Raw genomic sequence first — 22,021 nt, forward strand, 5'->3', positions numbered from 1 at the left:
CCCAGCTGCCTCTAGATTAGAAAGGGCATCTGGCCAACTTGGCATGTGTGTGTGTGGACACTGGACTGGACTTTATTATGGCCGACACGGCCCAGTGTCAATCCCTGTGTAGATGGAAAGGAAGCAGGTTAGGTGGTTCTAGGCTGATGGCTGATTGGTAGAAGGAACATGGATGTGGGAGATGGAAGGAACTGGGTTGCAACGGGGCTATCTGCATCCTCTCTGAATGCTATGTCCCTACCTCTAGGCTGGCCTAATGCTGCTTTCCTGGCCGGGCTGTGTGTGGGAAGGACGCAAGGACTGGAAGCATAGGGCTTGGCTGATGCACAGTAGGTGCTCAACACATGGGAGGGCTTTTAGGATCATTGTAGGGCCAGAGTGCCCCGTGATGTTCCTCTGGGCTTCCAAACCCCTGTATCAACCCTCAGATTTTAGTTCTAAAAGGACTGAAAGGGCATTTGACCCCTCTGTTTACCGATGAGCAAGAGAGTAGCTTGCCTACGTCTCTCGTGAGTTAATAGCAGAGCTGGGATGAGAGGCAAACACCTTACTCCCAGCCCTGAGCCCCTCCCCTGACCACGTCACTCTTGACCCAAGGTGGGCTGTGGGGGCTTGCTGAGGCTCCAGAAGAAAGCTGCTGCTTCTACCCTTTCCCTCTGATGGACTGACCCTTCTGGAAGTTGGCAGCTGTGTCTTACCCCTGGTATGTGGCTGTTTATTTGTTAAACCCCTGCCTTCTGGTTTTAAACCAAAAGTCCCAGGGGTCTCCGGTGGAGCCTGCAGCTCAGAGCAGGCCCGAGTGCAGGGTGTGCAGGTGACACTCATTGGCCTGGCTGGGGCTCCGGAACCTTTGAATGGAAATGGACCTGAGCCCGGGCTCGGGCAGGGTTTATCACCTACACCAGCTCCGTTTGCCTGTGAACATTCCAGGTCCAGTCCACATTCTGCCCATCTATCTGAAGTTTTCCTCCCGGGAGTCCTCAGCCTTGCGATTCTGAAACCCTCAACTACACGTGGCTCCTCGGTTTCCTGCCATGACCCCCCAAAACCCCCAAACAGTGAATTTCCCTTTCCTGGCCCCTGCCAGGTTCAGCACTCAACTTCCACTTTAATAATAAGCAATTAAGAAAACGGCTCCTGGAGCTTGGCGTTTCTACTTCTTCCAGCAATAACACTGTTTCAGGGCCCTCAGCAGAGAGAAGTGGGAGAATTTGGAGGTCACATCTCTGTTGTAGATCAGAAAGGAGGGCTCAGAACGTGCATAAATCTCATCGGCATGGTGGGGTTGCACCCAGTGGGGAGGACTGTGAGCTGGCTCGTTGTTATAGAGAAGATGTGAGGCCACCCAGTGTCCCAGACTCTTGCCAGCCCGGTGATCCTTTCATGTTTGCTGTTTTCCTCTCTGGCCTCTGTGCACTTGCACACACTTTCCCTCATAAGTGTAATCACGGTGCACGCACAGGCTGGCCTGCTTGGAGGACGTTCACGCGTGTAAACGTGTGCTCAGCCAACACACGCTTACTGGGCGCCTGGCCTGTGTCTGGGGGTGGGCCCGTGGAGGAAGCGTCACTGAGCTTATGTTCTACTAGAAGGAGGAGAGGCAAATTAATCAGTAGTTTCAGTCATGTTGTTTTGTCCTGTTTGCTGAAGAGCTTTTCACATTATTGCGTTTAATGTGGGCCTTACACGCAGTCGAGCGGAAGTGGCCCAGTGTCCCCTGCGGCTGCTGTGGATGTGGCCCCTCAGATCTGCCTGCTCGCTGGGTGGGGGAGGATGCAGAGATTGTCCTGGTGCGTGTTGCTCTTGCACCCGTGTGGATTATGTCTGTAGGCTGATTCTTCCAAGTCGTATTAGTGACTGAGTTGAAAGGTCGGCACTTACTGTTTGTTTTTAAAAATGATTTTGGAAAATTTCAAAGTAGGGAGAATATTTTCACGAACCCCTGTTTGCCCACCTCCCAACTTCAGGACTTACCAATCAGGGCCAGTCTTACTTCATCTAAAGCCCCCTCCACCGCCCCCACTGTCCCCTGCCCCACTGGATTATTTTGAAGCAAGTCCCAGCACCTCATTATTTCTTCTATAAACATTTTCAGCACACACCTGCAAGAGGGGGGAGTCTTTTTAAAAAGATCATCATAATACCGTTGTCATACTTAAAACATCAGTAATTTCTCATCATCATCCAATACCTCGTCAGTGTTTAGATGTTGTCACTGGTCTCGTAATGTCTGTTTGCAGTTGGTTCAGGATCCAGAGAAGATCCACCAGTCGCATTTGGTTGATGTGGCCCTTAAGTTGCGTTGAAACTAGAACACTTCTCCTTTCTTCCCTGGCAGTGTGTTTGCTGAGGTAACTGCATTGTCGCGCTGGGCCTTCTGCAGCTGGACCTTGCTAACCGCACCCTGGTGTAGCTCAGCCTGTGTTGCTGTCCCTGTGCTTCTTGAGCCCGAGGCTTGGTCAGATGCAGCTCCGTTTTTTTCTGAACAGTCATGGTGGTGCTGTGTGCTCCCTGGGGACATGGAAGGTCCTGTGGTCTCTCTTGTCACCTGTCAGACGCTGGTGCTCGTCCCCTGGATTCCTTATTTCATTGGGGATTTGCAAAGTGGTGATATACTGACTCTGTCATTCCCTCTGCATTAATTAAGTACAATACTTCCAGGAAGAGAGACCCAGGAGGTGTAGTGGAGCCGGAGGTAGGTCTAGTGCTGGCTTTTCCCTTGATTTACCCAACGTTAGAGGGTTGGGAGGTGCCTCTCTAAAGTTGGGGGGAAGGATGTTGGATTCAGTGAGCCCCAATGCTCCTGCAGACAAGGAACCAGACCAGATTAGATGAAGGTCTAGGCTGGGAAAGGAAGACAGAGGGGCTCATGAGGGGAGGCTGAAAGTGGTTGGAGGCCAGAGTCCAGCCCTGACATGTCCTAATATCTCCTCGGCTACCTCAGAACCTGCCCGAAAGGTGCTGACTAGATATTCTCACATGCACAGTCCAGCTCAACCCTCACTCTGTGCCTGTGCCTGAGCAAGGGCGGGATGTAAGGTTCCCTCCAGTTTTGCATTTGAGGAAAGGAGGCACTGGGCTTGCCCAAGAACACACAGCTGGAGATGGCAGGCGGAGGGTGAGACCCCGACTCTTAGATCAGGCCCTCTTCACTGGGCCACCCTGCCTCCCAAGGAGGAGGAGGCACAGTTTCACCTTTCTGCCCACCTCCAGCTTCACTGGGGGTTAAAATAAGAACTAGAAGCCATGATACTTGCCCTTGTATTTCCAGCCAAAATAGGGGAGAGAGGGCCAGAGGTCAAGACACATTTCATATGTGTGTGATGGGTCCAGCTTGGAGACGGCTTTTTGTGGAGGGGTTATGGGACCAAACCCACACACACAGTTTCCACAGAGACTGACCTTCCTGGTGTGATGGTCTTGGCCCCTCTTTCTGCCGAGGCCTCTCTCAAGCTGCCCAGCCTCTGGGGGCTGTAGCCTAGTGACGCCTCTTCCATTCTTTAGAGTGTTGGTGAGATGGGATCAGGGCCTGATCCCTCAGTGTGTAGAAGAGGGCCAAACACTCAGGGCATTTAAAAAAACAGCCTCAAAGGGAAAAAAGAAAGAGAAATCCCTTTGAACTAAGTCACTCCATGAAGTTGGGATAGAGAAGGCTGGGCCCCTCGCTGAGGAGAATCCAAGATGGCCGTCATCTGCTGGATTAGTTGTTTCTTGCTGGGCCTGGACAGGGAAAATATTTGTGACAGAAACCAGGTCAGGGCTCCTAGAGGAAGCCCCGTTAGAATCATTAATGTCAGGGGCACTTTTCCTTAGCCTTGGCTGGTGACATTTGTGTTCTTTATTTAAAACAGTCTAATGTATCTCCCGTCTGTCCTGACAGAAAGAGTTTGAAGGGCTCCACAAATGTCTGTTGAGGTTAAGGTAGCCACACGGAGAGAAGTAAACTGTCCTTTGTTCTCCAACTGAGATTTCTTTTATAAAGACAGGCATGCTTTAACTTTGAGCAGTACTTTCTGAGTTTTCTAAGAACTTATATTTTAGACCCATTTTGCTGAAGGAGACACTGAGGCCTCATGAAGTCTTGTGACCAGCCAGAGACAGAGCCAGGACCTGTCTCTCAACTCCTCCGCCTGCATTTCTTTCCCTCCACTGTGATGGCCACGACCCAGGGGGCAGTTTCGTTGTGGTGGAAAAAGGAAGGGTCGGCAAGGAAGCCACCAGCCCCTAACTGCATATACTGCCCTGGATTCGTGCAGAGTTGCTAAGAGGTCAAAGAGATCCAGTTCAGTGTCCCAAGGACTAAGGCTATGATCCTAAGAAACATACAAAGTGAGACAGCTCTGGCTTTGAGCCCCAGGTGGGGTCTCTCACAGTCTCTTCAAGACTCTGGCTTGGCCAAAGTCATTCCCTGGAGACCTCATTCCAGTAGGTAATGTGTCTCCAGGGCCTGGGCCGAGCAATTAGAGCAGCCCTGGAATGCTGTGAACTGTCACATAAAATAGGACAGAAGGAAAGGGTTTCTTCCCAAGGCTCTTTCACACCCAGCCCAAAATAGAGCCAGTGGGTAGGTGAGTGGCTGCCAAAAACGAGGCGGAGGGGAGGGGAGAGAGAGAGAGACAGAGACAGAGAGAGATGCTCTCAGTAGCTGAGACCTCTTTTGCTTTCTTTTCCTTCCCATTGTGTAGCTGAGATGGAACCATTTTTGCCTGGGGATGGAGTGCTTTCCTGGTTTATTCAACAGCAAATATCCATTGAATACCTAGAGTGTCCCTGCCAGGCTTGGTTTCTGAGTGTGCACTGTCAGGCTGGAAATTTTCAGTGGTTTGGGAAGAGTGTAAATGTCAACCCGAGCGTACCCTAGTATATTGTCAGGTTGTGGTTGTCACCAGAGGTGTCTCCTTCTGGGGCTCATCTCTGTCCGCTGTGCAAGGGCTCATCTCTGAAATCCGACTTCCACACCTCACCTGGCACAAGTAGGGCTCCACAAATATCTGTTTAGTGAGCCGATGGATTGGTGGAAGGTTGACTAAGTCATTGTATGATCAGATAGGAAACCTGACCCCTACCTTCTTTGTATCTTTTGGGTCTTCGTCCACACTGTTGGTCTTCCAAGAGAGGGCGCTCTTCTCCAGCAACTGAAAGAGCCTTGGGGTCCGGGGAAACTGGTTCTGGCGCTGGCTCTCTGCAAGGAAGTCCCCATGCAACCTCAGGAAGATCACTTTGGCCTGCATGGGCCTTAGCTTTGTTGTCACCTGGGGTCACTGTCGCTGCTCTGCCTGCCCTGAAGGGTGGTGGAAACACCAGCCTGGGTGTGGTGTGAGGTGACAGTGGGTGTGTAGGGTATGGTGGCGAGTGGGCTGGGATGCCAGATTGGCTCACTGGGTTAGGTCCAAAGACAGTGGGCTCCTGAGGGCCAGGACCAGATCTTGTTGGCGCTGAACCCCAGAGCCTGACCTACAGGTGCACAATGTTTGTTGAATGAATGGCACACAGAGAAGCTATGCGCCAGGTTTAGCACCTTCATGCTTGGAAAGCGCTTAATAAAAAATGACATCTTTGGGAAACCAGTTACCCACCTGTGAGTCAAAGGCCGTTTTCTCTCTCCTGGGGACAACATATGGAAAGCTTCCTTGTGTTCCAGACGCCGCTGCCACATAGGCCTGAGGACAGAGTTTGCAGGGACTCATGGAAAGCCTGTAGAAGCAGCTGGCGCTAACTGCTTTGGGGCCAATGTCTGCCAAGAAGAGTGGGGTCTGAGCTCTGGGGCCCTGCTCCTTAATGACATCTTTGAGGACTGTCTTCGGCTGCCTGCTCAGCTTGGCCCCTGCCTCAGCTGGAGGGCAGAGGTCACCTGGCCGTGCTTGTTCCTGCTGAGTGGATGGGAGGGAGGGCAGCAGGGAGTCTCCAGTAATGGGATGTTGTGTGGCTTGGATTGACGCCTCTCTTACTCCTTTTGTTTTTCTTTGGGGGCTCTCTTTTCCTAGAGCCTATGCTATGTCCAGTTCTCCATGTGACCCTGGCAGGTCAGTTCCCCTCTTTCACCTTGGTCTCCCTTTCTGGAAAGCAAAGGGGTTGAGCTAGGTGGCCCCAGGCAGTCTGATGCAAGATGCCCGCATTCGTCATTCATTGATTCAGCAAACACACTGTGCACCGCCTAAGTACCAGGCACTGGGCTGGTGCTGACCAGGCCTCATGAACAGGACACGGAAGTCCCTGCCCTCATGGAACCCACACTCCCGTGAGGCAGATACACGAGGAACAACACACCGGTGACTGTCATGGTGTGTTGAGTGGTAATAGGTCTGTGGGGGGAAGGGGTCAGGAAGAGGCTTGAGGAGGAGGTGGCATTTGAACACAGACTTGAAGGAGGGGAAGGAGGGATCTATGGCGACAGGTAGCAGATATGGCAAGTGCAAAGGCCCTGAGGTGGGAGCTGTATTTGAGGAGCAGGGAGGGGCAGGAGAGGAGGTCAGAGGGTACAGGGGGGTGGGAGCAGCCCAGAAGGTGCCTTGTCCGGAAGTATAGGGACTTTAGCTTCTATGCTGAGTGCTGGTGGGGGGCCAGTGCAGGGTGTTGGACAGAGGAGCCAACTAAATGTTCCAGCAGAATCCCTCTCACTCTGGTGCTGTGTGGAGAATAGGCAGCAGGAGTGGGGGTGACGGGCGTGGCAGGGACACCTGTCAGGTGCTGTCACTGAGATGAGGTGGCTTGGATTAGGATGGGAGAGGTGGGCAGTTTTAATAGTCGACCAGATTCCCTGATTGGTTGGTGTGGAGTTGAGGAAGGGAGAAGTCCGATGTGTCAGGTTTGGGCCTGAGCAGCAGGAAAGCAGAATTACCACTAAGATGGGCATACGTGTGGGTGGGGCAGGTTTGGCAGAGCTGGGCAGGCCTGTTTGGGACATATTTGGGAAGCCCTGATCAGACAGTGGCATGTCTGCATCTGGAGTCCCAGTTCTGATCTAGAATCTAGTTCTAGATGACAGTGGAAGCATGGGACAGGATGAGATGACCCAGGAGGTCAGTGTTCTTAGCCCAACCAGGCACCTGCTGTGTGCCAACCCTAGGGGAGAAGGGAAGTACAAACCTGCTTATAATCCGGTGCCTGTCCTTGGTTTGCCACTGTCAAGGCCAGTCATGTCTTGGAGAGCAGAGGAGGCTGACGAGGAGGGGCTGAGGGGTGACAGGTATCAGAGCAGGCTTGTCCTGGTCCTAGGGAACAAGCCGAGCACAGCTAGGCCCGAGAGGGCAGGGCCTTCCAGGCAGGAGAGGAGAAGGGTAAATGTACCGAGGCAAGAGCGAGGCATGGAGTGGATGACTGCGGTGAAAGGGGCTAGGTGGTAGGTGAGCTGGGAGTTTAGAGTTTGTGTCCCAGTTTGGAACTGTGTCCTTGGGCAGTCACTTAACCTTGAAGAGCCTCATCTGCAAAATGGGATGTCTCTCTTCCTTCTTGGGGTTGCTGGGAGAGCAGAGTAGAATCTGATGATCAGATCTGGATGTGATACGCTCAGCCCCGCACATGGCATCTAGTGGGCCCTGGACACACCTGGGGAGGCTCCCGGCCTTGCCTCAGTGGATCTCTCCCAGGTGGCCCAGCAAAGAGTGGAGCTTCAAGAGAGCCACTGCTGGCCACGCTGGGCCCGCGTTGATGCTGGACAGACCACAGGTTTGAGAGGCCTGAAATGCCCAGCACCCTGGCCACCTTTCCCAGGCCCCTTCTATTTTAGGGCTCCGTCCCAGTGGACGAGGAAGCCTTGCCTGCTGCACCACAGCTAATGACAGCCTGGCCTGCCAAGCCTTTTAAAAACAGCTCCACTATTTTTATCGGGAGGAGGTGGCTGGCCTGTCCTCCTCCCCAGACAGTGCCAACATGGGTGATTTTAAGGAAACCGGGGCCTTGATAGGAAGATAGGACATTGTCTCAAATCACAGACTTCCATCGGGCGGGATGTGCCCACGGAACCTTCCGGGGAGTGTCAGGCGTCACCTTTACCCAGTTAGTGGTCTGAATTTGGAGATAATTCTACCTTACCTTGCCAGTAGGGCTCAGAAGGAATCACTTAGCCTCTCCACCCCGAATGTTGCTCAGACCCAATCCACACTGCTGTCTCTGGGGGCAGCAGGCCTGGCCCCACAGGATCAGGGGCACGGAGAGGGCAGGGCTGCTGTGGCTGTGTCCACAGGCCAGCCCTGAGCAGAGGGCTTTCCATGCCCTCAGGACGTTTCTCCTGAGCTCTTTAATTGAAAGTACTTTAAAATGGCTCTTGCCTGGTGGGCCTGTGGGTGATTTCCTCTCCTTCTTTCTAAGAAAATGGTTTTAAATGGGCCCCAGGCCTTTGGATGGAGTTGGGGAAGCAGCAGAAGGGATGGGATGGTGAATGCCTAGCACAGTGAAGTGTGAAATCCCCATCCATAGAGGTACCAGAGCTGCACTGTATTGGCCACAGTTTGTATTAGGTAAAAACTTTTTCTTTTTTTGGTTCAATTCTAAACAAAATTGCATGTACCTGTTGCATTCAGTTGATCATTAAAGCAATAGGCATCCTGTCCCCCCCACCCTTCAAGTCTTCTTCTTGCAGCCGCAGTGGGGCCATTCCTAACCTCCAATTCAGCAGAAGCCTTCACTGGCCCCTTTGTCTGTAGAGTCAGGGCTTGGCTTGGCCTCTGGGTGTTGGCTCCACCATCACCCCTTTTCCTGCTGCTATAAGCTCCTCCCTTTCTGGCTACCTCAGAGACACCTCATTCTTTAACCCCTTTCCTCCCCACCCTCAGGGCACCTTTCTGTCTCCCTTCCTCCTAAACCTCCTAAATATCACCTCTTGGATACCCTCCCAAATTCAGCTACCCACCCTGCCTTGATCCCATGACCCGGCCACTCTGGGTGCTTTGCATCTGTCTTCTACCCCCACCCCAACCACCACCATCACCAGCGTCTCAGGGGCAGGCCCTGTGTGTGTGTGTCATAACCCTCCCTCCTGTTCCATGAATGAATGGACTTGTGTGGCTCCTCGTAGTTTCCAAGTGCATCCTCATTCCTTCCTGAGCAACTCTACTTCCAGAAACGGGGAGGGGAGTCTGAGAGTTTAAATGGCGGAACCAGGACCAGAACCCAACTCCTGTCTCCGAGAGAGTCAGAGCACTGGCTGTGGGCCCCTGCGCCCTCCTGGGCCCTGTCCCTGCCTCCTTTCCCCCCTTGCACTCGCCCCAAGCCCCCAGAGCTCCTTATGCATGGGGTGGGTGGGCTGGCCATGCAAGTTATCTGCCACTGATGCAGCCCGAGGAGCAAAGATGGCAGACGTGCCGAAGGCTGAGTTATCTGAGGCAGAAGTGAGGGGTGGGACCACAGGCCCCCAAAGCAGGCCCACTATAACTTCCAGTTTGTGGGATTGTGGCCGTGTTCATGTCTGGGGCAGAGGGGGGCCCACCTGGGAGCCTTCCCACAGTGACCAGAGGCTGACATTGTGTGCCTGCAAGGAAAGGCCTCCAGCTGTGGCCCAGCTGTTGGGAGACCGCCCTTCCTGGCTCCTGGAGGGCCCAGGCTGGCTGTGCCCTCCCACGGGTGTTCCTGGTGTCTGAGGGAATGGCCCCTACACCACATCCTCTTCCTGGAGCAGAGACAGCTGCTGTGGCCCTGGGTGGAGGCCTGGGGTAAGGGTATGAGGTGAGGTATGGTGTCCTCAGGGTGGGCAGTGGGTGGGGAGCACGGTCAGGTGTGGGGCCGAGAGACCTGAAGGGGGAGAGCTGTCTCCGTCTATCCTGGGCCTGTCCCCTACCCGCCTCTGACCCTTACACTAAGGACAACCTTGGGAGGACCCCCTTCCGTCCCCTGCTCCTGAGCATTCATTTCCCATGAGTCTTCTGTGAACAGGTCACTCCTGCCCCTAAACCCTCTATGGCTCCCAGCATGAGTCCCACGGCGCTCCACCCTGGCTACAGAGACCATCCAGGAGCTTTCCCAATCGCGATGCCTAGGCCCACCCTTTGGAGAGTCCCGTGTGATTGGTCAGGGTGGGGAAGCTGGCCTGGAAGGTCGACTTCCTAGGTGTGAGGTAGCTTCCATCACCGGGTGCCAGCCCTGTTCCCCCTCCTCGCCCTCCACATCCTCGTTCCAGCCAGGCCAGCCCCTTTCTGGTCCCCACCTGCTGGGCACCGTCCTCACCTCCGCCGCTCCACCTGGTGCCCACTCTTCCATCCAGATCCAGCCAGGCCCTCACGGCCCAGCTGAACCCCATGCTCTCTGGGAACCCTTTAATTGCTCGGCTGTCCCTGCTCTCCCTTCCCTGAGCTGCTGCATCTCTTGCCGGCCCTTGGCCCCGGTGGCCTTCCTGCCTTGGAGAGGGAGAGAACTGGGGTCCGAGCGCCATAGGCACGCCCTGCTGCCTCTGATCCTGAGCCATCTGAGAAACATGCAAAACAAACTCAGGGACCAGTCAGGGTCAGGCGCCAAGCTGGGGTTTCTCCCTATTCCCAGGCTGAGATGAACTCACCCTTAGGAACAGCTGGAGGCCACAGAGCCCAGGCTGAGGGAGGCGAGAGGGTCCAAGCTGTATCCAGAAGTCAGAGAGCTTAGCCTTGCTGACCACTGCTGCTCCCCTCTTCCCAGGCCACTGATGAGAGACTTCATACCCACCCCTCTCTGAGGGAGGCCCAAGGGCTTGGCAGAGGGGGAGCAGGAGTCTTTCCTCTAGTTCTAGGAGGGTTGGGGGCCAGGGAGATGTCGCACTGGGGCTGACAGGATTGGCAGTAAGGGTCCCGTCTAGTGGTTAGAGCTGTGTCCAGTTTCAGGGCTGGGGGCCTGCCACTTGGTAGGGCCTCTCACACCTTAGGCTCACTGGAGGGTGCCTGCATAGAGCTTTCCTGTGGCAGCCTGTCCTCGTCTGGTCGTCCCTCAGAACAGGATGATGGTTGTAATTTCACAATGAGAAAGCAGGGGTTGAAGGAGGCCAGGTAACCTGTCCACGTGTCCCAGGTAGGAAGTGGGTTTCTGACTCTTGGGCAAGAGCGATGCCCTTGGCTTTGCCATCGGAATCCCTTCCTGCTGTCCCCACCTTGGTGGTGAGGGCAATAGGGGGCTAGTGTGTGTGTGTGTGTGTGTGTGTGTGTGTGTGTGTGTGTGGTGGTGTGTGTGTGTGTGGTGTGTGTGAGTGTGGTATGAGTCTATCTGTGGAATGGTGGTTTGTGTGGTGTGTGAGTGTGTATGGTGTGCGTGCATGTGGTGTATGTATGTGTATCTGTGTGGAGTGGGGTGTGTATGTAGCGTGTGATGTGTGTGTGTGTGTGTTTGTGTGCAGCATGGGGTGTGTATGTACGTGTGTTGGCTGGGGACAAGCCCCACACTGACACCTGTGCTGCGCCATCCTCCAGGCGAAGGCAGCCAAGTCGGAGGACGAGGCCCAGAGGCTGCAGCTGCGGAGCCTGCAGTACCTGGAGCGCTACGTATACCTGGTGCTCTTCAACGCTTACCTCCACCTGGAGAAGGCCGACTCCTGGCAGAGGCGCTTCAGCACCTGGATGCGGGAGGTGAGAGGCAGGCGGCTGAGGCTGCCCTGAGCAGCGGCTGCAGGGACCCCGGTGGTAACAGGCTCCCTGTTGAGCGGGAAACATGCTCTCTTCCATTTGACCGACATTTTTGTCGTTTGACCTTGGGTCCCCATTGCAGTGTCTGCGCTAGGTGAATGAGCAGGAGGGAGGAGACGAGGCGTGTGGGGAACCAATAGAGACCCCAGCCAGAGTAGGTGAGGGAAAGGTCTGGGCTTAGGCAGGTGTGTGGATGGGCCCAGAGCTGCGAGGGAATGGAGGCTGGCAGGCCACTGCAGTTGCCCCGTGGCAGGAATGGTGGCTGCTGTGTGGTTGTGCTGAGGACAAGCCTCGAGCGTGGCCCTCTTATGGGTGAGCTTTGAGTCCGGAGACCTGGTGGAGGTGGGTCACACCAAGGCTACATCAAGGCTACCCTCTGAGCAGGCCTGGCCTTCGCTTCCTCTTTGAGCCCCTGGTAGGGTGGAGGTGGTGGGACTGAGGACTTTCCTGCTGCAGTTGTGCTTGGAGAGTGGAATTCGGGAGCCACGGGCTGGGGGGGAGCTGAACCTGGGTGGTGGGTGTTGGGGGAGGTCAAGAAAGGGGAGAACTGCTGGTCCATTTAGGGGTGTGGGCTCCAGCCTCAGGGCCCCTCTCTCCTGGCGATGAGTGGCATGTGCTGGTGAGGGTTGCCCCGGGACTTTTGTTCTGAGTGGATCCTGTGTCCTCCCCCCCCCCCACAGGATGGCGAGGTGAGAAGGGGGCTGCTTGTTGAACGGTTTGCGTCTAGCGGCAGAGCCCAGGCCACTGGGCAACAACAGGGCTTCCTGGAGGGTGTCCACGGAGGCCCCCGCTGACCTGTGGAGGGGAGGCCCATAGCTGGAACTCACAGCCAAAGGGCTCTGGCTGGCTCCGGGGTCCCCACTGCCTGCCTCAGCCCTCCCTGCGGGCCCCAGCTATAATGCCCTTCCCTGCGCTCCTGAGGGTCCCTGTAGGAGTGTCAGGGCTACACAGCACAGGGTGTGCTTGGCCTTCCGTGCAGCTCTCCATCTGCTGAGGGCTTTCGCTGCTTGTGTAGCCCTCTAGTGTGGTCCTGGGCGGGAGAGACTGGTAACCCCGTGTAAGGACACTGAAGCTCAGAGCAGTTCACAGCAGTTAAAATGCAAACTTGTTCAGGTTGCTGAGCTGGTAGGAGGCAGTGCTGAGCGCTTTGGAGCCCAGTGAGGGAAAGATGATGGCATGAGGGGGGGCAGGGTGACCCAAATGACACCCTCCCTCCCCTGGAATGCTGCCCCCATCTCTGCTGTCCTCCGCAGGTGGCATCAAAGGCTGGAGTCTATGAGATCCTCAACCAGCTGGGCTTCCCCGAGCTCGAGAGTGTGGAGGACAAGCCCTTCTCAAGGCTGCGCTGCCGGTGGCAGGAGCAGAGCCACAGCCTGGAGCCCTTCACGGCTGGGGACTTCCTGTAGGATGTACTCGCCCTGCCCCTGCCCCTTGCCGCAGGGCGCCACGAAGGCTGGGGGCACCCAAGGTGCTCTTCACTGAAGTGGCTCTGAGGAAATGGTCCCCCAGCTTCCCAGAGAAACTTGGGGTTGGATGGAGACCCCATTTTTGAGAGAGCTTTTTATAGGACGATTCATACACAGTCGTACCTTGTAAATGACAGGCATGTGGCCAGCCTCCAAGAAGGCCGGGTATGTACGCCTTGCAGACAGCGCTGGCATCAGCCCTCCAAGGAGCTCATTTCCCAAGTTGCCGGCAAAGCTACTTGCCACTTCTGCTTCCATCCTCTCCTTCTGATCCCCTCTCAGAGCAGCCTGGCAAGTCCCTGGTGCCCAGCAACCAGCCCATTTTGGTTTCCTTCTCTTTCTTTCTGTCTCTGCTCTCCCTCTTGGCTTTTCTACCTTAGTGACCTGACTAGTACCTAGGGCTTCTGCCTCCCTGGGGGGTGGACAGCACTCTGGGTGGCTTTGTTACTTTAAAGTCATCTGTACCCAGTTTCTTTGCCTTTCATGCCCCATCTCCAGCCTGGAGACTTCAAGAAGGATGACCACATGGTCTGGTAGGTCCCACGGAGGCTCTAACTCGCCTTCCTTTCCCCTCGCCTCTCCTCTGGGGCTGGTGGGACTGGAGTTTTCTAAGGAGCTGGAAAAATCAGGGAGCCCCTCTCAGGGGAAGAAACAGCTCCCAGAAGGTGGATGCATCCCTGTGGAAGAGGCCAGCTCCATTTGCCTGGGAGCCCAGGTGGGGGGTGCTGAGGAAGGCAAAGCTCCCAGCTGGGGGTCCCTCTGTACCTCCTCCCTGCCCACCAGCCCAAGATGGCCCTGGGCCTGAGTGAACAGTGGAGTGTGTGAAAGTGGGCTAAGGATGGCGTGAGGGTCACCTGGATTCCAGACCATCCTTACTGAGGACCATTGAGCTGCCCACCAGTGGGAACAGAAGGGGTTACATGCTGCTGAGTTAGAGGCCTCCAGGCTCTGCTCTGTCCAGACAGTGGGAAAGCTGCTTGGAAGAGGCAGAAGAAGCAGGCGGTGTTGAGTTGAGCCTTGCAGCTCTTCCTCTGGGGACTGGGGTCTGCTGAAACCCAGGGGCTGAACAGTGGGGAGGCAGTCCACCTGGGTTGGCCCGTTGGGGCCAGGGAGGCTTCTCTTTGGCTCCCTGGCGCATGCACTTCTATGGAAAAACAGGTGGATGTGTCCGTGGTCATATTTGAAGAGGGGAGAAGAGGCTAAAGTTGTTCATAGCTACCTAGTATTGGAAACGATTTGACTATCTTGGCTAAATTCTTTTGCAAAACTACTGTATGTCTGCTCACTACCTTTTCACATTTGTTGTTCTCATTTTTATTATTTTTGCATGTGTTAAAAAGTTTTAATTTCTTTGCAGACGAAGTCTAGGTGAGGGGTCAGAGATCGGGGCTGAACTGGAGGTAGACTTTGTGTTGAAAGTCAACCCCGACTTTCAACTGTGCTGGAATCACTGGCCAGTCACGTCACCTCTCTGCCTCAGTTTTACCATCTGTAAAATGGGAGAATAATACTTGCCTACCTACCTCGCAGGGGTGTTGTGAGGATTCATTTGTGATCTTTCTTTTTTTTTGTACAGAGCTTTTGAGCATTAAAAACAGCTAAATGTAAAGTGCACCTGGCTGCTGATTGTCTTTAGTGTGGGGCAGGCATTAATAGATGCAAGCTGGGATCCCTATTCCTTCAGAGTAAGTGTAGGTGGGAAGGGTGAGTCCAGAACACCTCTCCTTAGCACTCTCTGTTCTTAGAGAAGGTGGCTTTTTCCAGACATCTCTCTTCTTCCTCACATCTGCAACTCAGGATTCTCAGGGCTGTTATACTGAGCCCCTCCTGAAAGAAAGCATCATAACAGGCTAATTCACACTAACATGTGAAGGACTGCTATATCTAGGGAAATGAAACAATGTGGAATTTCAGTAGCTATGAAGGGACCTCAGTCTCTGTTTCCTCCTCTCATCCCTCCCTGCCCCACAGGCACCTTTGGCCCCGTCAGGCCCCTAGATGTTTGAACACTCTTGTATTGAGATTGGTATGAAAAAAGGCAGTGGGGAGAGGGAGACCGAGAGACCACTGGCCTCAGGCTTCTACCAAGCGCTTCCAGGATTAGAAGAACAAGGCCCTGTGGGATGTAGTTAGGAGGTCAGCTAGGGATGGTCAGAATAGACTCCAGAGCCTCCACTGCACTAGTGTTGGTTATCTCCCCAGACTGGGAGGGAAGGCCTCTCCGGGTTATTTCTCAGCACAGCCGAGTCCTAGAATGCTTCCCGTGGTTTCTTAATTCAAGTGAGGAAGTGTGTGCACCAGGCTGTGTGTGTGAGTGGCTATGGCGGTTCTCACTTCTCTGTCTGGGGTGAGGGGGTCTGAGATGGGCTACGCAGGAATGGGTGTAAGTTCACAGGTATGTCCCCCAAGCTCCCCAGCCTGCTCCAGCCTGTGGAGGGCAGGTAGCAGTGACATGGTCAGTACTGGCTCACATTTCAGTAGCTCCTGTGGTCTACGGCACCGGAAACCTCTGATTAGTGAGTGATTATGTGTCAAACTTTAGAACAGCACCTGCCACGTAGTAAGCACACCATCAGTTTTAACCAACTTTGCAAAGTGTCTCCAAGCGCGTGGGGATAGTACCCCACTCACCCACACATCTTGTCCAAAAAACACACAAATCTTAAGTGTACCATTTGATGAATTTTTACAAATGCATACATCTGTGTCACCTAAAACCCTGTCAAGATATACAACCTTACGTGTGGGTTATTTTTAATGTTAAAATTTATCAACATTACCTCAGAGGACATCATCAAACACAAATCTTTGTGCAGGGAATGGAACTCCTGGGATTACATATTCCTGAAAACAGCCCCAGCTACCGTAAGCGAATAAGGGGATTGTAAAACTAGAGTCAGTGGCAGGATGTCTTGGGAGCCTTGGCAGGCATGCAGCAGGGCCTGGGGAAGACCAGAATTGGGACCTGGAAGACTGTCCAGGGAACCCAGAAGCCCTCTGTGGCATCCATGGGGGTGCACGGCTCTGCTCTCCCTTCAGGAGAACCTGCTGCGGAGAGCAAGTAGCACAACCTCCAGCTGCTGCCTTCCGATCCAACACCTGCCAAGGCCTTGCTTCCCTCCCGCACTCTCCTCACTCAGGCTGCTCCCACACAAGGACTGAGCTCGGTGAGGCTCCTAGGGCCATGAGAGCCTGGTGGTTTCCGCCCACCCAGTGCTCCTCCATCCAGCAGTCTTGCATGGGCTTTGCTGTTGGTCTGCCAAGAGTTCCTCAGAGCCGCAGGCCGTGTGGGCCTCTTCCTGCTCTCCTTTCCCGGAGTCAACTCATACCATGGCCCAAAGGCCCTTCCTGCCTCCTGCTTCCTCGTTTACCCTTCACAGAAGGCTCCCCAAATAAATCTGCACCTCTAATGCCATCTTGTCTGCCGTTCTGAGGACCTGCACGACACACCCTCATTTTTGCATCTGTCTCTCTGGGCAGCTGTCGTGTCCTTTTTTCTGGTGAAGGTCAACCTTCTCCGACACTGCTTGGGGAAAAGAACCACCCCGGTTTCCAACTTCCTGTGTTCCAGTTCTAGCCAGAGGAAGTCGTCTTTCTGTCTCCTGCACTTCCCTGACCTGTCTCACGTGCAGGGGCCATTGATCCTGTGGACTGTGGCCAGAGGGGCAGGAAATTGTTTCTCAACCTTCCCTGTGGACATGAGGGTAGGAAATGCGGCGGACAGTGGAGGGAAGTTTATAGTGAGCTGGGGCGATGCCTTCACATCTGCGTTTGGTGGTGCAAACCCCAGATTATTTCCTAAATAAAGAGAATGCCCATTTTAAAGATTTTTGAGATGCACCTTTATTTGTTCTGCAGACATGTCCTATTTCACAGTCTCAAACAATTAATGAGTACACTGTTTCCCAACTGCTGCCAGACTGCCTATTATATTTTTTAAAAAATTCTTGCCAGTTTGGTGGTTCAAAATATAATAGAATCTCATACTTGTTTAATTTGATATTTCTTTTAGACTGCTGTGTTTCCCTGAAAATAAGACCTAGCTGGACAATCAGCTCTAATACGTCTTTTGGAGCAAAAATTAATATAAGACCCGGTATTATTTTACTATAATATAAGACCAGGTTTATATAAATAGTATAAGACTGGGTGTAATATAATATAATATAATATAATATAATATAATATAATACCTGGTCTTATATTAATTTTTGCTCCAAAAGACACATTAGAGCTGATTGTCCGGCTAGGTCTTATTTTCGAGGAAACAGTAACAGTGAGGGCTGCAATTTTTTTGTTTATTGGCCATTTATATTTTCTCTTTTATGATTGTATGACTTTTTCTTTGGGGTGTTTGTCTTTTCTTTATTGATTTGCAAATATGGTAACATTTTATTTTTCATATGTTGCATTACTGTTCGCTTTAAAATATCAGACACACGTTCCCTGAGAGCCTGTCCTCTCCGTTCCTCTGCGACATCAGTCTACACTGCAGCTGTTCCCTTACCAGATCAATGACCTTTGCTTATTTTATTATGTTCTTTATTAGAGTACTTACTTTGTCAGACTTGGCTTTGTTTTACAGTCATCATCGCATCCAAAACTCTAACAATACTACAAAGTATTATGATTCCCATTTACAGATGGGGACACTGAGGCCCAGAGAGTGATTCCAAGCCATTGCTCATTTCAGAGGTGGATGCTGGAGCCAGCTTTGAGTACTGGAATCCTCTCTAACATTTTCCATGAGGGGGGAGAGAAATGTCAGTTCTTCTGGAAAAGTGCCCTAGCTGGGGAGGGGGTGAGGGGAAAGCATGACTACTTTGAACATCATCCCTCAAGGTCTTGTGGTTCTCGGACTTGCTGTTCAAACCCTCATGCTCTTTAAAGAGGTTCCCCTCAACACCCACAAGAAATGCTTGTTTCCTATGAGTCATGCTGATAGATTATCTATGACATGGGCCTTTTAAGTTTCACTTTGCAGTTCCTCTTAGTTTATTCTTTCCTTTTCCTACCATCCACCCACCTCACCCATCAACAAACCCTATGTGACAGTGGGTCTAAGCTGGCGAAAAGTAATTTTCATTCTTTCTTTGAACTAAATGAGGCCATCTTCTGGGCGTAATTAAACAGCACTAGTTTATGAAAACACCCATTTCCCCATTCCCACCCCAATGTTTGAGGTCACCAGTCTTTAATTTTTGCCAATCTGATAAAAAGAAACAAAAAACTTTTATTTTTATCTTAATATGACTTTCCCTATTACTAAGGAGATGGAACATCTTTTCATGTTTTTTTGGCCATTTGGGTTTTCTCTCATGTATTTGCTTATTTTTCTACTGGGTTGTCTTTAATTAATAAGCATACATTTTTAATACAATCTGTTTCATTTATAGGTACAGATAGACAGCTATATAGCCAATTCTTTCTCCCAGTTTATCTCGTCACTTTTTTAGAGTGTATTTTGTCATTGTGAAGTTGTAAGTTACGAAGTCAAATTGATGCATTTTCTATTTTTATGTCTTGTGTAAGCAGATCTTCCCTACCCAAGCTTATGTACCTTTTTCCTGTGTTTTCTTTGAATATTTGTGCAATCTTGACTTTTATGTTTAGTGCTTTAATTCACCTGGAATATTTTTGTGTGTGTGAATGACATGCGGTAGAGAATATAATTCATTTTTTCTTTCCCAGTGAGGATCCAGTTGGCCCCACATTATTTATCGAACTCCTTAACTACAGACTTCTTTGTACATTAGATCCCCATGTATACATGGGTCCATAGAGTGGACATGTGGTTGTCACTGCTCCTAGCATCCGTTCCTCTTCCAGTAACCATCTCTGGCTTTCCATCCTGTGGAGGAACAGGGACAATGGCTTGAGCCAAAGTGCCCATCTCATTGTCCTAAGTACTGCAATTGACTCAGGGCTGGGCATGGGACTCAGCTGGCTAATTAGGCCCAATCAGACCTCATCCTGGGCACTTGCCTGAGTGACCAGAAGTCTTAACTACTCTTGTTGAACTTAAAGGGAGAGGCTGGAAGTGGCTATAGTTATCACACAGTTTGGAGGAGAAAACAAACGTGAAGGCCAATGGAATTGAGCTGAGAGAGGTTGACTGAGTTCCTGCGTCACATGCTGAGAGCCAAGGAGCCCTAATCCCCATGAACTTTTAATTAACAAGCCAATTAATTCCCCTTGTGCTTAAGTGAGTTGGATTGTGTTTTCTCTCACTGCATAGGCATCATAATCTATATCTGTATTCTTTATTCTCTTCCATTCATCTTTTCAAGTTCTCTCATTTCCTTCCTTCCTTCCTTCCTTCCTTCCTTCCTTCCTTCCTTCCTTCCTTCCACCCTCCCTTCTTTCATTTCCTACTTTTATTTCCAAATGAATTTGAGTCAACATGTCAAGTTTTATTTTAAAATTCCATTGATATTTTGATTGGGATTACATTTAATTTATTGGCTGACACAGGGAGAATTGACTCTTTTACAATATTGTTTTCCTATTAAGGAATAGGTTCCTTTTGTGTCTTTCAATAAAAATTATTAATACTCTTCTAATAAGCCTTGCCTATTTCTCATTGAGTTTATTAATGGCTTTTTAAGTGTTTACAATTATGAATTTTTTTCTATTACAGTTTCTGATTGATTATTGCCAATGTAGAAAATAATTTTTTTTTGCTTAAACTTGGTTACATTCCTAAACTTAAAATTTCTAATAGCTTTTTTTTTTTTAATTTTCTCAGATTTGGGGTGTAGATGATCATATTATCTGAAAATAATAACTGTTTAATTTCCTTTTGATATTTATAATTAGTATTTTTCTTGTCTTATACAATAAGATTCTCCTGTATAATGTTTGGAATAATGATAATCTGTGCTGCTTTCTGAATTTAATGGGACTATTTCTAATATTTCACTAATGTAATTCTTGATCTAGGTTCCAAATAGAAACACTTTATCATGTTGAAGAAATTTTCTTTTATTCCTGGTTTGCTAATTTTAAAGTCTTGAATAGATTTTAAATTTTAAAATGTTTTCTTGGCATCTATTGAGACAGTCAGATTTTAAAAAATGTTAACATTGAAAAGTACATTAACAGATCTTTCAATGTTGAATAATCCTGTATTCCTAAGTAAATGTTAGTTGGTCGTGGTGTTTTATTTTTGCTGAGTTTGAATTCTTAATATTTTAAAAGGATTTTTGCATCTATGTTTATAAGTGTTGTTGTTTTTTCTTATATTATCCATTTAGTGTTCTTGTTAACAAGTGGTGATAGCCTTATAAATGTGTTAGGTAGCTTTCTATTTTTTTCAACATTTTGGAACAGTTCATATAATTCCTGTATTATCTGTTCCTTGAAGGTTTTATAGACCTCTTAAAATTGGGCTGGTATTTTTTAGAGATGAATCTTGCATGCATTTTCTTGTTTATTCTATGTTTATTAGTCTTTTCTGGATTCGTTGTTTTCCTTGGGTCAATTTTGGTAAAATACCAACATTTTCCCAGAAAAACACACATATTAATGTCAAACATATTAATGTAAAATCATTTGTATTATTCTCCTAAATATTTAAAAGCCTTGTCTTCATCAGTAATTGTCTCCTTTCTCAATTTTAATGTTTATGAATAGCTTACATATTTTTCTTGGTGACATTTACAAGTTTTTCTATTTTATTGTTATTTTCAAGTAATACATTTTCATTCTTATAAATGTGGACATCGAGAATTTGTATTCAGATAAACTAGTAGATGGGGGTGAAGTTTTGCTAGAGTAATGTCACTTGATTCTATGAAACTCTTCTGAGTAATATGCCAAAAATCACATCATGATCTCTCATTACGACATTAAAATTTTTTCTATCAGCTGCCAATTTAATTAGGTACTCCTGCAATTTTGTTATAAGCAGAGAATTGGAAAATGCCTGAATTGCAAAAAGATTTATTACCTGGGTAATGGAGTCATTAACTGTCTCATTTTTTGAAAAAGATGCCTCTCCAAATTTACTAAGATTTGTCAAATGACTACTAATTATGAGGTGTGATCAAAAGATATGGTGAATGTTTAAATAAAAAAGTTTATTACAATAAAGGACACATTGCCCATTAGTCCCCCTCAAAATACTCCTCTCATTTCAAACACACTTATCCCATCGTTCTTGCCACTTTCGGAAGCAGTTCTGGAAGTTCTCTTCTGTGAGTGTCTTTACTTCATCCTCCATCATGACAATGCTCTGTGTCACACATCGCTTCCAGTACGGCAATATCTGTCAAAAACATTACAGTGTGTCATCATTCTTCACCTATTCACCAGATCTGGCACTGTGCAACTTCTGGCTCTTCCCCAAAGTCAAAATGACCATAAAAGGAAAAGATTTTCAATCAATTCAGGACATCGTGGCAGCCACGAAAGCACAACTAAAGACACTCGTGAAAGAGGACTTCTAGAACTGCTTCAGAAAGTGGCAAAAACATGGTATAAGTGTGTTTGAAGTGAGGGGGAGTATGTTGAGGGGGATTAATGGCAATGTGTCTTTTACTGTAATACATTTTTAAAAGAAATTTAAACATTCACCGTATTTTTTGATCACACCTCATGATCTCTTCCTCTTTCACTTGGAGGTACTCTATATAACCCAACATACTGAAAAACTGGATGAGAAAAATACTGTTTATTTTAACACTTCTTTTCCAATACAAACCTTTTATACAGTTCCATGAGGTTTTTAAAAACAAATTTAATGAGGTATAATTGATATACAATAAACTGCACATAATGAAAGTATATACTTTGATAAGCTTGACATATGTATATAAACCTGTGAAATTCTAATAGATAAGATAATGAACATATCCATCAACTCCAGATGTTTCATCCTGTCCCTTTGTCATTCCTCCTTCCTGGGCTTCCCTGTGCCATCTCTCTCACTAGACAACGATTAATCTGCTTTCTGTCACCAGAGAGTGGCTTGCATTT

At 49.7% G+C, this 22,021-nt stretch overlaps 1 protein-coding gene across 7 annotated transcripts in view; it reads left to right on the forward strand.

Moving 5' to 3' along the window:
• Window positions 1-14,654, forward strand: part of PALD1 (phosphatase domain containing paladin 1) — an 89,990-nt gene extending 75,336 nt beyond the window's left edge. For all 7 annotated transcript variants that reach the window (XM_074339547.1, XM_074339548.1, XM_074339546.1 and 4 more), the window contains 2 exons: window positions 11,364-11,519; window positions 12,830-14,654. In XM_074339547.1, coding sequence (XP_074195648.1) covers window positions 11,364-11,519; window positions 12,830-12,982 — 309 coding nt within the window. In that variant the 3' untranslated portion in view covers window positions 12,983-14,654. The remainder of the gene's footprint in view (window positions 1-11,363; window positions 11,520-12,829) is intronic.
• The last annotated feature ends 7,367 nt before the right edge of the window (window positions 14,655-22,021 follow it).

The sequence above is a fragment of the Rhinolophus sinicus genome, linkage group LG07, assembly GCF_036562045.2.
Source record: "Rhinolophus sinicus isolate RSC01 linkage group LG07, ASM3656204v1, whole genome shotgun sequence".
Classification (NCBI taxonomy): domain Eukaryota; kingdom Metazoa; phylum Chordata; class Mammalia; order Chiroptera; family Rhinolophidae; genus Rhinolophus; species Rhinolophus sinicus.